This window comes from Hyla sarda, chromosome 10 (genome assembly GCF_029499605.1).
Source record: "Hyla sarda isolate aHylSar1 chromosome 10, aHylSar1.hap1, whole genome shotgun sequence".
NCBI lineage: Eukaryota > Metazoa > Chordata > Amphibia > Anura > Hylidae > Hyla > Hyla sarda.
In genome coordinates this window covers 110,564,393-110,586,600 of record NC_079198.1, presented here as the reverse complement: position 1 = coordinate 110,586,600, position 22,208 = coordinate 110,564,393, and the positions used below count along the sequence as shown (strand labels likewise).

Below are 22,208 nucleotides of genomic sequence, written 5' to 3'. Positions count from 1 at the left end.
CTGCTTGGGAAGCGCTGAAATAGGGGGATAACAAGCTGGGACCCCGCCGATCCAGAGAACACAGGGAAAATTTCCCCCGAGGGAGTAATGAATGTGTTGAAAGCCCCATGGGAAATGAATGGAGCGCTGCCCGAGTATGCAGGATGCACTCCGTTCTTTTTTGGGGCAATTTTGGGAGGTGAGGATACACTTTTAGGGTACGTTCACACTGCGGAATTCCCGTGGTGTGAACTTAACATTAATATGAATGGGTCTCCGCGAGACCTGTTCACACTGCGGAATTTCAGCGGCGGACAATTCCACCGCAGAAATTGTTCAGCGCAAAGAAAGAACATGTTCATTATTTACTCGGATTCCGCAAGAACTGCATAGCCATCAATGGTGACGGATCAGTGCCCCGCGGCCCTAGCGCCGAAGTGTTTTCGTCGGCGGCTGCCAGACGCACTCTCCGCAGTGTGAACGCACCCTTAGGGTAGGGTGACAGGTTGCGCATGTGCAGATGCTGCGTATTTCTGTGCTAGAAAAGTCTATGGGAGCAATAATCTTATACTTTGCTATTGGTGAAATCTGACATACGTAACGTGACCCTAACCTTAAAGGGGTACTCCTCCTGGAAAACATTTTTTGTAAATCAACTGGTGCCAGAAAGTTAAACAGATTTGTACATTACTTCTATTTAAAAATCTTAATCCTTCCAGTACTTATCAGCTGCTATATGTTCCACATGAAGTTTTTTTTTTTCTTTTTGAATTTCATTTCTGTCTGACCACAGTGCTCTCTGCTGACACCTCTGTCCATTTTAGGAAGTGTCCAGATCAGGAGAGGTTTGCTATGGGGATTTGCTCTTACTCTGGACAGTTCCCGACATGGACAGAGGTGTCAGCAGAGAGCACTATGGTCAGATAGAAAGGAAATTCAAAAAGAAAAGAACTTCCTCTGGAACATACAGCAGCTAAGTACTGGAAGGATGAAGATTTTTGAATAGAAGTAATTTTAAAATCTGTCACCTGTCTTTCTGGCACCAGTTGATTTAATATAAATAAATAAATAAATTTCCAGTGGAGTACCCCTTTAAAGTGTCAAAAGTTTTCATTGGTCGAGTGTTATGACAGATGCTAACGAGCGACCTTGTTCTTATGATTGGTCGGGGTCTGAGTGATCTAAAAGTTGGATATCTCCCTACAATGTTTCAAGTTTTCTTTTTTCATGACAGTTCCCAAAGAAAAGTGCAATTGCCATGTCCTATATACTTGTTTACCCCTAGTGCGACACATTTCAGTAGGGGTAATCATGTATATGTCTGGTATCCCTATTTATTTATTTTATTGAAATATTTTTTTTTTTTTTTAAGATTTGGTTGCTTTATTTCCATTATCTTTATAATAAAATATATATTATTTAATAATTTTTTTTTTTTTTTACCATCCCAGAGTGTCAGGGAGGCGTGGCCTGGGGATGCAGCTGCTCTCTGCTCACATTACACTCACTCCTGATTGACACCAAGGGCCCTGTGTTGTTAGCCCGCGCATGTCTCAAATTAAATTCCTGGAGAACTCATCGGAGATTTATAAATATTATGTCAATGTGTATTATGACGCACACATGGCGAATGATTTTGAACTTCTCTGACTCACCTTGTGCGCCATAATACACATTGATGAAGCATGTGCGGGCTAATTGTACAGGACCATGGTGGGCAGGGGACGTCGGCAGAGAGCGGCATGGAAATAAAGTACATTTCCAAAGAAAGCTTTGCCTTACCTATGCTTATTAAATTATTATTTTTTAAATCAACTGGCACCAGAAAGTTAAACAGATTTTTAAATTACTTCTATTTAAAAATCTTGAAGGATAAGTCTCATGCATAAAAACTTATCCCCTATTCGAAGGCTAGGGGATAAGTTTTAGATGGCGGGGGTTCTGAGTGCTGATCCCCCCCCCCCGCGATCTCCTGTACGGAGCCCCTGTGCTGTATCACAGGAGTGCGTCACGACCCCTGCCCGAAACGGAGGCCGCCACGCCCCCTCCATATAGTTCTATGGGAGAGCCTTTCGGCAACCTTTGGCTCTCCCATAGAGCTTAATAAAGGGAGCATGGCGGCCTCCGCTTCGGGCAGGGGTCGTGATGCGCTCCTGTGCTACAGCACAGGGGCTCTGTACAGGAGATTGTGGGGGGCCCCAGCGCTCGGACCCCCTGCAATCCAAAACTTATCCTTTAATCCTTCCAGTACTTATCAGCCGCTGTATGCTCCACAGGAAGTTTTCTTCTTTTTGAATGTATTTTCTGTCTGACCACAGTGCTCTCTGCTGACACCTCTGTCTGTGTCAGGAACTGTCAAGACAGGAGCAAATCCCCATAGCAAACCAATCCTGCTCTGGACAGTTCCTTACATGGACAGAGGTGTCATCAGAGAGCACTGTGGTCAGACAGAAAGGGAATTCAAAAAGCAAAGAACTTCCTCTGGAAAATACAGCAGCTGATAAGTATTGGAAGGAATACGATTTTTAAATAGAAGTAATTTACAAATCTGTTTTATCTTTCTGGCACCTGTTGATTTAAAAAAATAAAAATAAGTTTTCCACCGGAGTACCCCTTTAACAAGTATATATGATGGGGATAAGTTATATTTACATAGGACTGCACACTTTTTCTGACGTGTCTCGTGTTTTGTGACACTGGGTGATTGTACACACTGGTTCTGCATGATCAAAATGTGTGAGAAAAACTGAAGAGATTTTCCCGCATCAACCAATCACAGCTCAGCACTGGCAAAGTGAAAGCCGAGCTGTGATTGGTCTGCAGTTTTTCTCATTTTGATAAATTGGGTTGACTCTGTAGATGTATGTGTTCTGTTGCTCCCTGTTATCAGCCATCTGAGGCTGGCCATTGTCTAGCAGTACTCTTCTTCATTGTGATAATTACAGTTAATGCAGTCCCCTTGCCAATGGCGCAACAGATCATGTGATGTTGGCATGTTCACCAAAGGTGACATTGATCTGCAGGGTTAGGGTTCGTTCACACTACGGAATCTCCGCTCGCTGAACTCCACGAGCGGAAATTCCGCCAGGCTGCCACTGCCAAAGATACTTCGGCATTAGGACCACGGGGCACTGAACCATCACCATTGACGTCTATGCAGTGCTCGCGGAATCCGCGCAAAGAATGAACATGTTCTTTCTTTGCGCGGAACAATTTAATCAGCGGAAATTCCGCAGTGTGAACGGGTCTCGCGGAGACCCATTCACACTAATGTTAATCAGCTCGTGGAATTCTGCGAGAATTCCGTAGTATGAACATGGCCTTAGGATGCGCAAACTGCTTTACCCGAAAAACCTGGACATCCCTGTTCATGTCCAATGGACTCAACTCTGGATATGCACTAACTGTGTGTTGAACTACAAGTCTCAGCATGTCGCCCTGGTGGCTCCAGTAGCGGTGCAGTGCTAAAGCCTGAAGAGCCACGAGTTTTATAGTGATTGTGCAACTGTAGCATCCGCTTTATTTTATGGCAGCTATAACCTACAGGAAGTATCTGCAGCACAAGGAGTGCAGAGCGTCTCCTCTGCAGACTGTCACCTCTCTGAGATACGCTCTGAATGGAGAGAGTGGTCTTATTAGTACTGTATCACTCCCATCATCTCTGACCCCAGGAGCTCACAATCTACTCTCGCTATCACACATAATGTATCACTCCGTCATTCCTGACCCCAGGAGCTCACAATCTCATCTCCCCATCATACACAATGGCCCTGATTTACTAAGAGTGTTGTGTAGGTTTCTTTGTGGGTTTGAATTCCCTACAATTAATTTTCCCCGGTATTTACTAAGGTTTCCCTACATTTTCCACTTTCCCTCCATTTTGCTTTTTTTTTTTTTTACACATGTTCTGATCCGTCGGGTTTTCCTCAGCTCCAATCCACCTCATTTTCTGTGGAAACCTTAGTAAATATGTAGGTTTTTTTGTGAAAATGTCGGGAAAACGCCCCTTTTGTGTGACCATGCCCCCTTTTCCCGACAGACACGCCCCTATTTTGGGTTTTCTCAGTAAAATGGAGAGTTGGTCGGGTTTTTCACTTCTGGCGCAGACAGAATTCTGGCGTAAAGCCATGCGCAGGCAGCATTTCTGGTGCAATGCGCCAGATTCTGGCGCACAACCCGACAAAACATGTCGGGTTCACAATAAGTCAGGGCCATCGCTCCCGTCATCTCCAGCGCTAACTCAACTAGTCAGATTTGCTTTTCTGTGTGCTGGGAAAGCTGGGTGGCCACCTCTGTTATCAGATTGTAAATAGTCATCTCGTCTGAGGTTTCTTATGATTTCTTGTGTTTTATTTCCGGTGGTTTTGGGTTCTTGCATAGCCTGAGACCTCCTGACGATTACTCATTCTATCCGGTGCTGGTTCTAGGGTCTCGGAGATCGCTGTCTGTCTCTGAATGACGTCCAGATGATGCGTGTACAGAGCAGAGATTAGAGACAGATATCACTCTTATATGGCAGTGTTTCCCAATCAGGGTGCCTCCAGCTTTTGCAAGACAACTACCAGCATGCCTGGACAGCCTTTGGCTGTCCAGGCATGCTGGTAGTTGTCTTGCAAAAGCTGGAGGCACCCTGATTGAGAAACACTACCATATGAGGAGATATTTCAGGATCGGAATCCCTGTAGGGTAGCTGAGCTGTGTCGCCCTCAAGCAGACATCTTGAATCTATCAGGCCTTCATTTTTTGCTTTTCCTGATACTTTCACAAGTTCACCACACAGTTGTTGCCATGGTAATATTGCACTTGCTCTGGGGTTGCTGTAATAATCACATAGACTTCCTGTCGTAATGCCCGCGTGTTGATTAGAACGTAAGTCACATGACAGGAGGTCCCTGCCCTGCAAATTTGCTATTATGTTGCCATGGCAACCTCAGAGCCAGCACCATGGGCTTCATTTTAACAGCCTGGCCTTGTTACCCATAGCAACCAGAGTGCAGCTTTTCTTACCTAAGCTTCTCCCAAAAAGAATGAAAGCTGTGCTTGGTTGCTATGGAAACCAGGCCTGGTTCTCAGACACCTAGCCTTCTTGATGTATGGCCTCCTTTAAGCTGACTTCGATCTCTAAAGGGTTAATAGCCGGCCGCGGCGATCCCTGCATGCAGGCTTCTAGTAGCGGCCCTCTGCTACAGCAATCAGCTGGGGGCCGCCGGGTATGGAGCGGGCTCGAGTCAGGAGCCCGCTCCATACACAATGAGCGCCGCCAGCCGCTCCTCTTATAATGTTCCAGCACGAATATAACCCCCCCCCCCGCCACCCCCCGAGACTTTACATCATATGTGACTGATATCAGCCGCTCCTCTTATAATGCTTCAGTTCAGATATAACTTTCAGAGGCTATAAAGCGTTCACACAGTGCAATTTCTATGGGGATTTTCTCCTACTCTGGACAGTTCTTAAAATGGACAGAGATGTCAGCAGAGAGCACTGTGCTCGTGATGTCAGCAGAGAGCTCTGTGCTCCAAAAAGAAAATAATTTCCTCTGTAGTATTCAGCAGCTAATAAGTACTGGAAGGATTAAGATTTTTTTAATAGAAGTAATTTACAAGTCTGTTTAACTTTCTGGCACCAGTTGATTAAAAATAAATAAATAAAAGTTTTCCACCTGAGTACCTCTTTAAGCAGTAAATTTCGGCAGTATCTCCGCAGAATTCTTCTGTGGAATTTTCCACAGAAATCCTACCGTATGAACATAGCCAAAAACATTTACATCATATGTGACTGATTTCCAAAATCCAATGCAAGGAAGTGGTCCTCTAAAAGGTAGTTGACCAAACAGTGATCCTATTCACCCATCCAAATACAAATGTGATGATTTAATCCTACGGTTGGGATCTTTTTCACACTTCAAAAAATAAATCCTAGGATTGTATTGTCATATCTGTATTTAAGTGAACAAAATCACTGTTTGATTCTTGTCTTCTGTAGTACTGGTCTCACTTAAAGGGGTACTCCGCCCCTAGACATCTTATCCCATATCCAAAGGATAGGGGATCAGATGTCTGATTGCGGGTGTTCCACCACTGGGGACCCCCACGATCTTGGCTGCAGCACCCCAGACATCCGGTGCACGGATCGAACTACGCTCCCTGCCGGATGACTGGCGATGTTGGGCTTGTGACGTGACGCCCCGCTCGTGATGTCACGCCCATGCCCCCTCAATGCAAGTTTATGGGAGGGGGCGTGACAGCTGTCACGCCCCCTCCCATAGACTTGCATTGAGGGGACATGGCTGTGACGTCACAAGCCTCCAACGCTGCACCCGACGCTCTAAACGAATGCTGGGTGCATCAGGCAGAACAGGTAAAGCAATAGACTTTTATAGACGAGAGGTGCTCCAACTTTAACAGTCTTAAAGGGATACTCCGCCCCTAGGGGATAAGATGTCTGATCGCAGGGGTCCAGTGGCTGGGGACCCCTGCGATCAGACATCTTATCCCCTAGGGGCGGAGTATCCCTTTAAGACTGTTAAAGTTGGAGCACCTCTCTCCTCTATAAAAGTCTATTGCTTTACCTGTTCTGTGTGGATATGTGACTGATATGAACTACTCTCATCAAGGCCCTTTTTTTTATTTATATATATATATATATATATATATATATATATATATATATATATATATATATATATATAATATATTTTATTTATTTATTAATCGTTCCAGTGTGCATTTCTAATAAATGGCCCATGTCAAAGGGCCAGCAAACGGTCATTCTTCGCCTGGTTTTACGACAGAATTTGTATATTTCCTGTGGCGAATTATTTGACGTGGAGCCTGCTTTCTGTTTACTATGTCAGCACTGAGGGCACAGAAAGAAGGGTTGATCTGAGAAATGTACGTGTTGGCATAGCTGGGGCAGTGACTCATTCGCACACCCGTGACTAAGGGCTTTTTATGACTTGCGTATTGCCTGGACTGTGCAGAGGTAACTGAGCGTCTCCAAAGGGGCTGCTACGGCCCTCCATAAGGAAAGGAGGTAGAGCCTGAGGCTTGTGTGGCCCAATCTATCCCTGGGCCTCCACCGTCATGTGACCTTATACTCGAATGCTTGATCGTAAGGTCCTGTATACACTACAGAGATTCCGCCATCCGTAGTCTCTCAACAATTTCATTGGAAAATCTGCTGCTCAATTCACTTGTCGGAAGCGCCTTCAGACGAGGACTTGGGTTCTGGCAGAAAATTGAAAATGTTTAATCTTCTAGCGGAAGGACACAAGATCCACAGAAGAAATTCTGCAAGGAATTTACTCAGTGTAAACATACCCCAAAACTGAGAACGCATCATTTAAAGGAAATCGGTCATCAGTGTTACAGACAGGTAGTGCAGATGACAACCATACTTTACTGATCCTGTTCCTTTCGCCCACTATATTCCTCTGTATCTTCCGTTTCAGTGCTGCCTTGGTGCATGGGCGGAGCTTCTTGCCTTCTGTTTGCTGTCTCCCAGTAGAGAAGTAGCAGCGGTGATGTCAAGAAGCTCCACCCATGCACCAAGTTGGTCCCGAAACGGGAGCACGGAACGAAATCAGATAAGTATGGTTATCATCAATGTCACCTGTACGACCTATCTGTAGCGACAGGTTAGTGCAGGTGACACTGATGAGATTTCCCGTTAATTTCTTAAAGTTCTTTGAGCAAAACAAGACCTGCACTCTGGTTGCTATGGGCAACAGTCAGTTTTACCATTAGACAATTTTGATGAATGAGGCCCACTTTGTGTTTCATTTCTTTCCAATTTTCTAAATCTATTTACATCCAAGGGATACAAAAAAATGGTCCAGACTGACGGCAAAATCACCAGTCTCTGTAACATTACAGGATTGCCCCGCAGCCGCCTAATGTGTCCAAGCCTAATGTTTGTCACAAGTGTATTCGGCCTAGGTGAGCAGATGACGTGTAGTGGTAGTCATGTGGTGATTTACGTATGACAGCGTGGGGCTTTTGTCACTTAGTTATGCCCAGATCTCGGCACCTGTGACACAATCTTTACACACATCTAATGGTTCATGATCACAGGAATGACATAATCCATAATGACCGCTAAATAATCTTCTCCATCAACTCACACAATGGCGGCATCAGATGAACAGTGGCCACCAGCTGTGGGGATCTTTCTGTGTATGTACGGACACAGGGGATGATGGGAGTGATACACTGTGCAGCAGAATCCCTTGACAGCAATGAGACTAAGCTGCACTAGAATTTCAAAAAGCAGGTTTCCACTCAAATTCCTTAGTGTGAACCTAGTCTTTCTGTCCAGCACGGAACCACAATTGCACAGTTATCGCATTGTGGCGAGCCACAGGGTGTGAAGTGAGGTGTATGGGGCAGATGTTGTAGCCCAGGGGCAGATGGTGTTAACCCCTAAATGTTCATGACGCCAGGGTGTGGTTTTCCCAATAACAACCCGAACGGTAGCACCGCTAATCCTAGTTAGGCAGGGCAAATAAGAGTCCAAGGCCAGGTCAGGGTTAACGGTAGCTTTACTGAGGTAGAAAGATGGTAACAGTCTATACAGCTAGGCCAGGATCCCAGAGAGGTGACCAGTAACACAGGAGACCTCGCAGCTTGCTGGGACTTGCAGTGAATTTGACAGACTTTAGGACAGCCACGATGACTATAATAGACTTGACTTGACTGAAGATAGTGAGAGATGACTTGACTTACTGACTTGTGTCTGTAATTTAGGATTGAGGCCTCCAGATGTACTGGACACTGGCTCTGAGACGTCTGGACTGGACTTGACCTCAGCAGAGAATGAATCACAAGAGAAAGAGACAGGTTGCAGCCCCTCCCTTATCAAGGGGGCTGTGCAAGGAGCCCATAGGCTAGCTGCAGGTCATCTGGTCACCTGGTGCTCTCTGGGTAATAAAACATGTGACAAACATTAGCATGTGATCAATGACCATGTGACCATATCAAAGGTCCTTTACACATAATATACAACTAATTACATTATGGGGGTACACTGCAGGTGAGCCCTGAGGACGTACAGGGACTCAACCTGACAGGACTGTGAGATGCATATCCCGTACTGGGACATCACAACGTGGCATGATCACTGACAATGTTATATTTGGCTTATCTGTTGCTGTCCACAATGACCGATTAGATCCAGGATCAGTGCTACTGAATAGAAGCAGTGGCTCACTACAACCTCCATCCAGTTCTGCGTGGCCATGGAAAAGTGGACAGATGTGACTGTGATGTTTTTTTTTTCAAAAATAAAGTTACCACTTTAGTGTCCAAACACGTGTTCCCTTGGGTAAGACCGTTCCATCAATCAGTAATAGTAGGCAGCAATCAATAAGTACCATAAAGACAACAGGAGAATCTAGTGTGGATTTATGGCTGATGTATGGCATACACTCAAGTGACAGCTCAGGTCCGACACTGTAGACCAGTGTTTCCCAACCAGGGTGCCTCCAGATGTTGCAAAACTACAACTCCCAGCATGCCTGGACAGCCAAAGGCTGTCCAGGCATGCTGGGAGTTGTAGTTTTGCAAAACCTGGAGGCACCCTGGTTGGGAAACCCTGCTGTAGACAGCCGAAGGCGATGACACCAGATCTGGATGGAGATGTTCCCACTCGGGTGTCTGCTTTGTCTTGCGGCACTCAGTCCAGCTGGGTCTGGTTACTAATCTTTTGTACAGTGACTGCACCCGCCATGTGTTCTCCACAGTGATGGATGTTAACCCATGCAGTGTGGAATTTTATTTTATTTATTTATTTTTTAATGTCCTACTACAGGACTTAACCTTGTGATCTTCTTATCACAAAGATAACACTGGTTTAATACACCAATTCATTGTTACACTCACGTGCATAGCAACCATAAGCATCTAAGAGGTTAACCCAGTGTTTCCCAACCAGGGTGCCTCCAGCTGTTGCAAAACTACAACTCCCAGCATGCCCAGTCAGCCGAAGGCTGTCTGGGCATGCTGGGAGTTGTAGCTTTGCAGCAGCTGGAGGCACCCTGGTTGGGAAACACTGGGTTAAACAGTCAGGATGTGCCCCCTGCCCACCCCTCATACCATCACTGCATTATAATAAAACCTGCATGTTTGTTAAGGGTGGAAAGAGGTTAAATAACTTTTATGTAACCAATAAATAATGCTGCAATCTTATAAGCTTTATTAATATAGGCTTCTGTCACATAGCGGGTTTTTTCTTGTGTATAATTTGGAGCATATTACCCACTAATAAACATGTGCAATATGCATTCCTGTTTTCAATGGAAATATGTGCTATGGTTCACACTGTATAATTCGTTTTCTCAATGAGTGTATATCTCAGACAATAAATTAATTTAAAGGAAATATGTCACCAGTGTCACCTGCATTATCAGTACAGATAGTTCATGTGACACTGATGACAACAGTACTTACCTTGTCCCGGCCCCTGGTGAGGATCTCCGGTAATCTTCTCCGGTATCTTCACTCCGGGCATCGGCTTGGGACATGGGCGGAGCTTAATGATGTATCTGCTGCTGTTCCCAGGACCCGGGGCCCAGCAGAGAGCAGCGTCGGTTACGTCACTAAGCGTCGCCCAAGCCCCTGCTGCTTTTTGCAGGGTCTTGGGCAGCAGCGGTTATGTTATTAAGCTCTGCCCATGCCCCAAGCAGGTGCCCGGAGCGAAGATACCGGAGAAGATTACCGGAGACCCCTGCCACGGACCGGGACTAGGTAAGTACCATTGGCATCAGTGTCACCTGCACTACCTGTCTGATCGACAGGTTAGTGCAGGTGACACTGGTGACAGATTTCCTTTAAATGGGCACTGTCAGATACAAAAACTTTTGATATGTTGTAAAGCATGTATAACCAATAGATTTTGCAATTGCTTTCATTAGAAAATTTTCAGTATTTCACACTGAAAAAGCCAGTCAAACAACTGCCCCCCTGCCTGCATGGACACATACTAGTCCTGCTGTGTCCATGCGTCATCACCTATGTCATGGACACACTTCCTTGATTGACAGCTGTGAGTGCAGGAAAAATCCTCCCACTGTCAGCTTGTGTCCCGCTACTGTCAGTGAGGACAAGCTGGGAGTTGTAGTTTTGCTAATGCTAGGGAGGGATGTGAGCAGACAGTATACTGAGGGAGGGGGCGGAGACCTGCACAGTGAGGCCACGCCCCCTCCCTTTGAGAGGAATTCAGACTAGTGAGCTAAATTAAAAGTGTAATAAAAAATAATAAATAAAGGTGCTAGACACATAAAAATTAGATGTACATGGTCAGGATTAGGTACTGAGTGATATATTTAAAAACATAATATTTAAAAACATTAAGTAATTCACCGAGAGTTTTTGGAATAGTATAATGAAACTTTCTGTGTGTGAATACAATGATGATATATGGAAGTGGTTACAATATTAGAGCAAAAGAATACGTTTATTGGTTAAAACTGTACAATCGAAAAAAAGGCTATAGTACCCTGTTAGGCTGCTTGTAGCCTGGATACAAGATGAGATACAGTTGGGCATGGAGGCATACATGTTTTATGACACCAATGCCCATATATGTGCCCATATATGTTACAGCTAGACCTATAGATCCTGCGCACTCGTAGTTGACTAAACCTGGCTCCCCATATATGCTGGATTGGTGATAACACTAGTGACCAGACAGGCCAAACACATGTTACAATCTGGTGGAGATATTTCTGGGAAGTCCATACCGTATGTAGGGCGACCATTAACCTACTATAAAAGGCCAGCTAAAATCCATGAGAGGCAACATAAATGGCTGAGCTGTTGGTGTCTCTCGTATCACTACTATATTGTTGTATGAGATGGCTCCCCAGGATAACCCACCGGCAGCTGGAGCAGTATGGCGCTCCACAGCAAAGACAGGACTAAAGCACTTACCACAAAGCCCCCATACTACAGCACGACCATTGTCCCATGTTAAGGCAACCTGGATTTATCACAAGATGATACGGTTTGTCTGACTGTCTGTTTCTTGATCACGACACCACTGCAAACCAAGGAAACAATGGCTGGCTCTCAATTTAAGGCTGGGCTCCCATTACGTTTCCCCCCATACAGGAGCGCATACGGCAGGGGAGAGCTAAAAACTTGCGTTTCTATGTTCTCCCATATGTAATTAATTTCAATGAACCGACCGCAGTGAAACCTTCGGTCCGGTCGGTTCATTTTTGCCCCGTATGCGCTTTTTCCCCGCTCCTAAAACCGCGGTCGACCACGATTTTAGGTCCGGTTGTAAAAGTGCATACGGGGCAAAAATGAGCCGTCCAAACGTTTCACTGTGGTCGGCTCATTGAAATGAATTACATACTGGAGCGCATAGAAAGGCATACGGGAGCGCAAGTTTTTAGCTCTCCCCTGCCGTATGCGCTCCCGTATGGGGGAAAACGTAGTGGGAACCCAGCCTAAGAGACATAATGGGAGCCGTAACACAAAATTTACTTTTGAAAATCTCCCAGAAATGGTCCCAGAAGAGACTGGAGAGTGTAGGGGCCATCTGTCTGGATGGCGGACAAGGAATCTGTGGGAGCTGCTCTTTATTTATTTTATTTTTTATTTATTGTTTTAATTTGTTATTGTCTTTGTAAATCAAGTATTTTTTTTTTTTTACCCTCGTTTGCGTATTCGTACATAATGTGCTTCCCCCACATTTATCATAAGTGCACAGTTTTCATAAATAGCAAAGTAGCTTAGATGTAGTCAAGTTCCCAGGCTAGTGTGAGTGACAAAATTTGGGGACCCGAAAAAATAAAAATCGCAGTTGATAATTCTTTCAATGTTTTTATGACCGATTCTAAATTATTTGGGAAAATAAATACTTGATTTACAAAGACAATAACAAATTAAAATTAAAATAAATAAATGCTGCCTTTACACCCTTGGTGAAGATTTTGCAACTTTTTAACACAAAAGGTAAAACCATTGATTCCTTTCCATGTGATCAATTCCCCTGCCCCCCCCCCCCCCCTCCCCCATTGACTGGGTTATTATGGTGCAGGCAGTGGTGATGTGGGGGATTAAGATTGTGGCCTGATAATATATACATAATGGATACTCCCTGTAGAATATCCCCTGGTTCCCTAGTATGGCTGTATTTGTGAAGTTTCTTCTCTGTACGCACATTCCTGGGGCCGCGGGCTTGGCTCTATGTGAAGCTGCTCTACCGGTTCCTGTAGGTGACTGTGACGTCCTTGTGTTACTGTGGAGGAAGAAAAAAGAGCTGAAACCGAAACCTTCTTAAAACAAGGACCCGAGACCCAATACTGAGTTGGAAAATCCCTGCTGTCCCGTCCTCTGCCCTAGTGATGTACCGTGTTCAGTGCTCTGAACATACAGCTGAGGGCTTTGTTACAATGCACCAGTGCTAGAGTCCAGGACAAGTATTGGGAGGGGGGGTAGTATTTTTGTTTTCATTGTAGCTATTGGTAGCAGAGTACCTGACATTGCCTGATCTTCCTACTTAAACCATGTTGGATGGTTAAATCATACTTTACCATCAAGTCCTTGGCAATCTCTGGCCTGAGTGTAACACTATCAAGAGATGTACTCTTAAGGGGGAGGATTAGGATTGATTAAACTTTACCACGTTTTTTGTTGACAACATGTGTACCAAGTGTAATTGTAATTTCTCCAGCCATTTGGAAGTTATATACAGTAAAATCTCACTTAGGGGACACCTCTCAATAGCGGACAGTTTTTAATTCCCCGGCAGAGTCCCATAAGACTTACTGTATTTGCACCCTACAAATAGGGGACATTCCCAATAGTGGACGTGGACACTCCCATTAGGGGACTAAACACTCCCAATAGCGGACAACCAGGCTAAATGTGCCTGCCCTACCATGTACACAAGGCTGCCGTCAGGGGGTACAGCCAATACCCCAGTAACGGGCCCAGGCCCCCACAGCACAGAAGACCAATGTTTAAACAGTGGTCTCCTGCTTCTGTATGTCCACCGGCCACATCAAGGGGAAATGATGTGGCACATGGGGTAAAGGGGGGGGGGGATAATTTGGCACAAAGCACAGGGGAATAAGGTGGCACAGGGTATAAAAGGGGGTTGAAAAGATACAAGGGCGGGGGAATAAGGGGAGATTAAATGACACTGGGAGATTCTACTGTAATATTGCTTTTTGTCATGTTTTATAGGTAATTACTCTGGAGTGAGTACAGAACAGTATTCCATCATTTAGAAAGAATTTTTAGCCTTTTTCCCAATAAGGGACATCTCTCAATAGCGGACACTATTTACAAATGTGCTTTACACAGACCACACAGACCATAGGAATTTGTAGTCTAGAGCTGACTAATCTACTAAAAAAAAGTGTGCGCCCCTATTACGGTATTATCATGATGATTAAACAAAGTGCAAAAAAATAATAATAAATTGTATTTACCATATGGTATCGCACTGTGGGTACAACACTAGTAAGAGCCTTTGAACAATAAATCGGATCAGCAGCCTCTTATGCGAACAATCTCTGTGTATGCCCTGAGAGGTTATAGTGCAGGAACAACCATCACCAGGTGGTGACAACAAAACGGATGCCTTCGGAGCTTCTCTAAAATATAGTGGGAAGCATTTCAAGGGGGACTCCAGGTTAAAGGGGTACTCCGCCCCTAGACATCTTATCCCCTATCCAAAGGATAGGGGATAAGATGTCAGATCGCTGGGGTCTCGCTGCTGGGGAACCCCAGGATCTCCGCTGCGGCACCACGCTCTCATTACAGCACAGAGCGAGTTCGCTCCGTGCGTAATGACTTGCAATACAAGGGCCGGAGCATCGTGACATCATGGCTCTGCCCCTCGTGACATCACAGCCCGCCCCCTCAATGCAAGACTATGGGAGGGGGCGTGGCGGTCGTCACGCCCCGTGCCATAGACTTGCATTAAGCGGGGCGGGCCGTGATGTCATGAGGGGCGGAGCCATGACATCACGCTGCTCCGTCCCCTGTATCGCCCGTCATTACGCACGGAGCGAATTTGCTCTGTGCAGTAATAGCGCGGTGCCGCAGCGGCGATCCCGGGGGTCCCCAGCAGCGGGACCCCGACGATCTGACCTCTTATCCCGTTTCATCAGATTGTAGTTGTAGCCACTATAAAGAAGTCTGCAGGTATATCTGATGAAGAGTCAGGTTGTGACTCAAAATGTGTTATGAGTGCTTATAGTTAGAGGAACTCTGGTACATAAGTACTTATCCTTTATAGTGGCTACAACTACAATCTGATGAAACGCGTTATGAATGCTTATAGTTTAAAAGCTTGGAGTTAAATTTGGTAGAAGCGCCAAAGGGATCGTGGTTGAGGTCAACAACCAGTGAGTGATGTTCCTCCTAATATACGTCTATGGGAGTGGTGTGGGCATGCTCTGTGACCTGTGCAGGGAGGTGGAGATGTAACCATCACCCATTGCCACCTACTGCGATGGGTGGATCCTGTTATCTATATATAGGTGTTACCTGTCCGTGTATGCCTGCCTTGGATTAGATGACTGCGGAGAAGTGATCTCTACAGAACAGACTGGAGCAGATTATGACCAGGGTCAGAGAGAAAACTGCAAGATTTTAAACCTGGATAGTGATGTGGAAATAAAAAAAATCTAAATTCGTTAAATCGAGAAATAAAGTTAATGATATTTTAACGATAGGTCATTTTCTGACGACCTGTTCCCTTTAAATAGCCAGTGCCCCCACTGGGGCCTATAAAAGCGTAGGGTGTTGTATAGCGATCACTCCCTGATATATTTCCTGTTTAGCTTACTTTCTGGGTTTCTTCAGTATCTCTGATACCTGTTGTTTCCGTTTGCTTTGGTCCTGGAGTCTCTGCAGAAACAGAACGTGAGAAGATGTCTGCAGGTTTCTAGTGAGTCACCGGTGTTTTATCCTGAGGTGACTTCATCCTGTGATCTCCTAGTGACGTCTCCCTGGGGAATGTTTATTCGTCGCGTCATCTGTAGCTGCCTTGACTCTGCTATACCGGGAATAGGCTCCCAGAATTATGCTTAAGAAAATCCTATTTATTTATAATTATATTTCATTTATTTATATTATATTATTTTCTAGTAGTAGTAGTGGTAGTAGGTGGTAGTAGTAGTAGTAGTAGTATAAAAAATATATGTATCTATTTAATATATATGTATATATATTTATATATGTATGTATATATTTAATAAAAAAAAAATATATATATATATGTGTGTATATATATATTTTATTCAATTTTTGTGTGTGCAAAAGTAGTAAAACTACAAGGTTAACTTATGGTGTCCAACCTCTAAACTAGTGTTCCCCCAACAAGGGTGCCTCCAGCTGTTGCAAAACTACAACTCCCAGCATGACCGGACAGCCTTCGGCTGTCCGGACATGCTGGGAGTTGTAGTTTTGAAACAGCTGGAGGCACCCTGGTTGGGAAATGCTGCTTCAAACACACACACACACACACTGTATATACTTATATGCACACTTGCATACACATGCTTGAAGTTGTAGTTTTGCAACAGCTGGAGGCACTCTGGTCAGGCAATGCTGCTTTAAACGCACACACTGTATATACTGATATGCACACTCTCATAAACATGCTGGTAGTTGTGACTTTGCAACAGCTGGAGGTACCCTGGTTGGGAAACGCTGCTTTAAAGGGGTACTTGGTGGAAAACTTATTATTATTAATATATATATATATATATATATATATATATATATATATATATATATATAATTTTTTTTTTTTTTTTATGAACTGGTGCCAGAAAGATAACCAGATTTGTAAATGACTTCTATTAAAAAAAAAAAAAATCTTTACCCTTCCAGTACTTATTAGCAGCTGTCTGCAACAGAGGAAATTCTTTTGCTTTTTCAATTTCTTTTTTGTCTTGTCCACAGTGCTCTCTGCTGACACCTCTGTCCGTGTCAGGAACTGTCCAGAGCAGCATAGGTTTGCTATGAGGATTTTCTCCTGCTCTGGACAGTTCATGATACGGGCATCAGGTGTCAGCAGAGAGCACTGTGGTCAAGACAAAAATAAAATTCAAAAATTCAAAAAGCAAAGAATTTCCTCTGTAGTATACAGCTGTTAAAAAGTACTGGAAGGATAAAGATTTTACAAGTAATTTACAAATCTGTATAACTTTCTGGCACCAGCTGATTTAAAAAAAAAAAAGAGAAAATTCCACCGGAGTACCCCTTTAAACACAAAGGGGGGGATTTATCTTTCCATCCTGCAACTTTTCTGGTTGTACGCATCTTATTGATAAATTTGGCGCAAGTAAGCCAAAAACACAGCAAGAAAAGACAGGAGACATCATGATAAATCTCCCCCACACTGTATATACTTATACACACATCCACACACACATGGCGGCTGCAGTCTCCACTCATCTCAAGTTGTTTTCATGCTTTCTGCAGTCGCGTGTTTGTCGTGCATCATCGGCGCTCGCTGGATGGTGTGAATTACAGGTGAGGGCGTGACTGTCCTCCCCTGATACTGCTTCCTCCTCGGCCGCTTCTCAATGGAGAAATCAGTTTCTATGAGAGTCTGACTCCTGCTGTGAGGCATGCACTCTACAGTAAAGCCGCCCCCAATAGGTACAGTGGAAAATGTACAATAAATCCCAAAATGTACAGAATCCTTAAGATAAAGGATTACGCAAACCCTTTGTCAAATGACTCGCAGTACTGCGGCTTCAGAGCGGAACTCTCCCAGCATTCTTTGCTTGTTTTGGTTCTTGTTTGTCTTGTTCTGCATGCTGAGAACAGTCTTCTGTACGTTAGGCGCTGTGGAGTCACAGTACAGGCATGTATGTCTACAAAGTAGTTTTTTTTTTTTTGTAACAAAAAGAAAAGTAATGTATATGCACTAGATTATAATACAGGATATAACTCAGGATCAGTACAGGATAGGTAATGTATGTACACAGTGACCTCACCAGCAGAATAGTGAGTACAGCTCTGGAATATAATACAGGATATAACTCAGGATCAGTACAGGATAAGTAATGTAATGTATGTACACAGTGACTCCACCAGCAGAATAGTGAGTACAGCTCTGGAGTATAATACAGGATATAACTCAGGATCAGTACAGGATAAGTAATGTAATGTATGTACACAGTGACTCCACCAGCAGAATAGTGAGTACAGCTCTGGAGTATAATACAGGATATAACTCAGGATCAGTACAGGATAAGTAATGTAATGTATGTACACAGTGACTCCACCAGCAGAATAGTGAGTACAGCTCTGGAATATAATACAGGATATAACTCAGGATCAGTAGAGGATAAGTAATGTAATGTATGTACACAGTGACTCCACCAGCAGAATAGTGAGTGCAGCTCTGGAGTATAATATAGGATATAACTCAGGATCAGTACAGGATAAGTAATGTAATGTATGTACACAGTGACTCCACCAGCAGAATAGAGAGTACAGCTCTGGAGTATAATACAGGATATAACTCAGGATCAGTACAGGATAAGTAATGTAATGTATGTACACAGTGACTCCACCAGCAGAATAGAGAGTACAGCTCTGGAGAAGAATACAGGATGAGTAGTGTTATGTGATCATAGGTGTTGGGGACATTTTCTTGTGGATACAGATCTAGAGAGGTCAATCTATTATCCACTCATAAAATGTTTATGTAAATATATACCATAGTTGCAGATCTTTTCTATAATTTCTTATTTCATTTTCTTAGAGCTTCAATGGAATCGAGGAAATGGTTGAATTTCTTCCCGCCACAGACACGAAAAAGATGGAGAAAATGACCCTAAAGAAAAAACTCCTGATAGCTGGCATAGTGTGCGCCGCTGCTCTCATCTCTGTTGCCATTGGCCTCTTAGTCTGGCACTTTGGATGTAAGTGAATGCATTCTGTATTTGTGTATCAGGGGAGAGGCAACAGGGAACACGGTGTGTGGTGTTTTTTATATTTTTGCTATGTATATATTGTTTCAGACCGGAACAGACCGGAGCACAAAGTGTTTACAGGTTTTCTGACTGTGACAAATTACCCCTTCATTGAGGCCTATGAGAACCCGTCGTCTCAAGAATTTGCAGATATGTCTTCTAAAGTGACTGAAGTGGTGAGTGAGTTTATCCCAATGTCACGTTTTCGTTCTTCACACGCTCTGTCTATGGAAGAGACTGGATAATTCACCATCTTCCTTGTCTCCTGTACAGCTGCTGAACGCCTATCGGAGTGATCCTGCCATAGGGCCCCACTTGGTCAGCTGCAACATTACAGCGTTTAGGTAAGAGCCAGATTGTTCACGTCGAGCAGAAATAAAATAAAAAAATCCAGAACAAAATGACAACAGTAAAACAAAATATGGCATCAGATCATAACACCATGTAGGTCCTTTAGAATAGCCCTGATGTGCGTATAATGGAGCAGATGCTGACCCCATAGGTGTCTATAGAGAAAGGGGGGTTTCCAGAGGCTTTTTCATGGAAGAGAATATAATTTTAATACATCCTGACCCATTCTCTGGTGGGTGAAGCAGCTGATGTGGTTCATGCTCAGAGCTGCGGTAAGGTTTCAGTGTACAGTTTCCACTGCATCTCCAACAAATGAAATTGAGGAAGAGTTATGTCCCCAGAAATGCGTCTCCTTCGTGATACACACTTGGAGACCCCACAGAATTACTTACACTTATGTACACTTTTTTGGTAGGTAGGTAGAAAGAAGTGGTTGGGAAGGGTTAATACATATTTATATTCCTAATTATATGTGTAAATAGTAAGAAAGTGGTTATCTGATGATCATGTGACTTGCGTACGTGATTTACATCACGTCTTGTCATCCTGCAGCGAGGGCAGCGTCATCGCCTACTACCTGTCAGAGTTCAGTGTGCCGAAGTATCAGGCCGCTGCCCTGGATAAAGCCATGTCGGAGCTGAATCTGAAGACCATTACTGCACGTCGTATCACCTCTTTGGCCGTGGATGCATTTGCAGCATACCGTAAGTTGTTACATCCGATTTCTCTACTCTTGTATCGTAGTGTGTATAGTGATCGTATGTGTATCTGACTATATGAATGAACGCAGTGTTGGCATGTTCACCAGTGTTTCTTTTATTTTTTTTATTTTTTTAGTGCATCATGTTTGGGAATTTTTTTTCAAATTCTAAGCTGAAATAAACCAATGGGCATGGCTTAGTTACAAGGAGGTGTGACCTCCAGAGCCTAATAGAATTAGTATAATTGTGATATTGGCTATGATGGGTACAAAAATTTGTGTACACAGACAGCTGAGAGGCGTTGTTTGGCCAAAGTTAGTGTAAAGGTCACATGATCACCGCATTGTTTTCCAATCAGGGGGTGCCACCGGTTGTTAAACTGTACCTGTTGCCAACAAAAACTTTTTATATAATGTAGACAATACCATTATATGTATATTTGTAATATACATTGATTAAAAATTGTGTATATTTTTGGGTGAAAAGATGCTGTCCCTGCAGCTATTGTCTGTGTGTGTCTCTCTATGAGGAGTCCAAATACAGGAAGTGAGGGCAGGACAAGCAGGGCTCTGTGCAGGCTCCTGGCTTGTCAATCATCCTGCTGTGTGAGCCGGGGGCGTGTCATAGAGCCTCAGTGTACAGAGCCCTGCTTGTCCACCATCACTTCCTGTATTTGGACTCCTCATAGAGAGACACAAACAATAGCTGTAGGGACAAAAATATACTTTTTTTTTTTTTTTTTAACCAATGTATATTACAAATATACATATAATGGTATTATCTAAATTACATCAAAAGTTTTTGTTGATGACAGTTACACTTTAAAAAAAAAAAAAAAAAAAAATATACAAATCCCAGCATGCCCAGACATAGACCAGTGCTTTCAAACCAGGGTGCCTCCGGCTGTTAAAAAGAAAAACTACCCATAGGCTCCATAGGATGTCTTCTGTTAATTCAGAAGAATGTTGGTGAAAATGTGGGATGAAAGGGTTCCTTATACATATTTTATGGCAATGCCCAATGACACAAGAATATTAGCACAAAGTAGAACTACTATTAGTAAATATTACTCATATCCCAAACACATTACTTTTACAAACTCAAATATATCCCGCGAAGACACTATATTTCTGATCTGCAAAATTGGTCCTTCGTAGATACTGGAAGCAAGTAGCCGTCCCGGATATAAAGGAAATAATAGATACGGTACAACACTGTTATAAATTAGAAGAAATAATAGCGATAGGTAGGAATGAAATTAAATATTTCCATCAAAAATGGGCATTATGGCAAAAATTTAAGGGAGAAACAGAGTATCGCTGAAATATTGAAATGCAACGGCAGAAAATGTTAATAAATATACAAATCAGTAAACACCAACAAAAGAGAAAGAAATGGATAAAAAGAGAAGAATAGGGGGGGAAACGAAGGCACCACAGTATGGGAGACGAATGAGAGGTGGTAATGTATGTATTAAAGGGTTATGTACAAATGTAATTTTGTGAAAATAATGAAAATATAAATGAATGTAAAAAGAGAGAGAAACTAAAATTCCCAGCATGCCCAGACAGCCAAAGGCTGTCTGGGCATGCTGGGAGTTGTAGTTTTGCATCAACTGGAGGCACCCTGGTTGAGAAACACTGACTTAGACACTGGGAGCAAATTTAAGAGATAACTTTGCCCTTGGATTTTGTTACCCTGGCACACTTTCTTCCCGCCACTGCTTATTAAAGGGGTACTCCGGTGGAAAAAGTTTATTTTTAATTTTTTTTTAATCCACTGGTGACAGAAAGTTTAACAGATTTATAAATGACTTCGATTAAGAAATCTTAATCCTTCCAGTTCTTATTAGCTGCTGAATACTACAGAGGAATTGCTTTTCTTTTTGGAGAACTGTCCAGAGTAGGAGGAAAAACCCCATAGAAAACACATGCTGCTATGGACAGATGTCAGCAGAGAGCACTGTGCTCGGGATGTCAGCAGAGAGCACTGTGCTCGGGATGTCAGCAGAGAGCACGGTGTTCCAAAAAGAACCCCTTTAAATCACATTATGATGGTTGGTGCCATGTTGAGTTCATCTTGTTTTGTTTTTTCTCATTCCAGCAACCGACCCTCAGATGGTGAGAATGTTCCGTGACAGTGAGTTTTATTATTTATTTTATTATTTTTATTGATTAATTTATAACATTTTTTTTTTGACTATTGGAATCAATAAAGCC

General features: G+C 43.4%; 1 protein-coding gene across 2 annotated transcripts in view; it reads left to right on the top strand.

The window, feature by feature from the left end:
- The window catches only part of ST14 (ST14 transmembrane serine protease matriptase), a 38,277-nt gene that overhangs the window by 1,067 nt on the left and 15,002 nt on the right, over nucleotides 1-22,208 (top strand). The window contains exons 1-6 of one of the 2 annotated variants that reach the window (XM_056542241.1): nucleotides 9,174-9,303; nucleotides 18,727-18,886; nucleotides 18,986-19,113; nucleotides 19,211-19,281; nucleotides 19,841-19,992; nucleotides 22,093-22,128. In XM_056542241.1, coding sequence (XP_056398216.1) covers nucleotides 18,748-18,886; nucleotides 18,986-19,113; nucleotides 19,211-19,281; nucleotides 19,841-19,992; nucleotides 22,093-22,128 — 526 coding nt within the window. In that variant the 5' untranslated portion in view covers nucleotides 9,174-9,303; nucleotides 18,727-18,747. Of the gene's footprint in view, nucleotides 1-9,173; nucleotides 9,304-18,726; nucleotides 18,887-18,985; nucleotides 19,114-19,210; nucleotides 19,282-19,840; nucleotides 19,993-22,092; nucleotides 22,129-22,208 lie in introns of those variants that run through there. The other variant, XM_056542239.1, reaches the window with a different exon arrangement.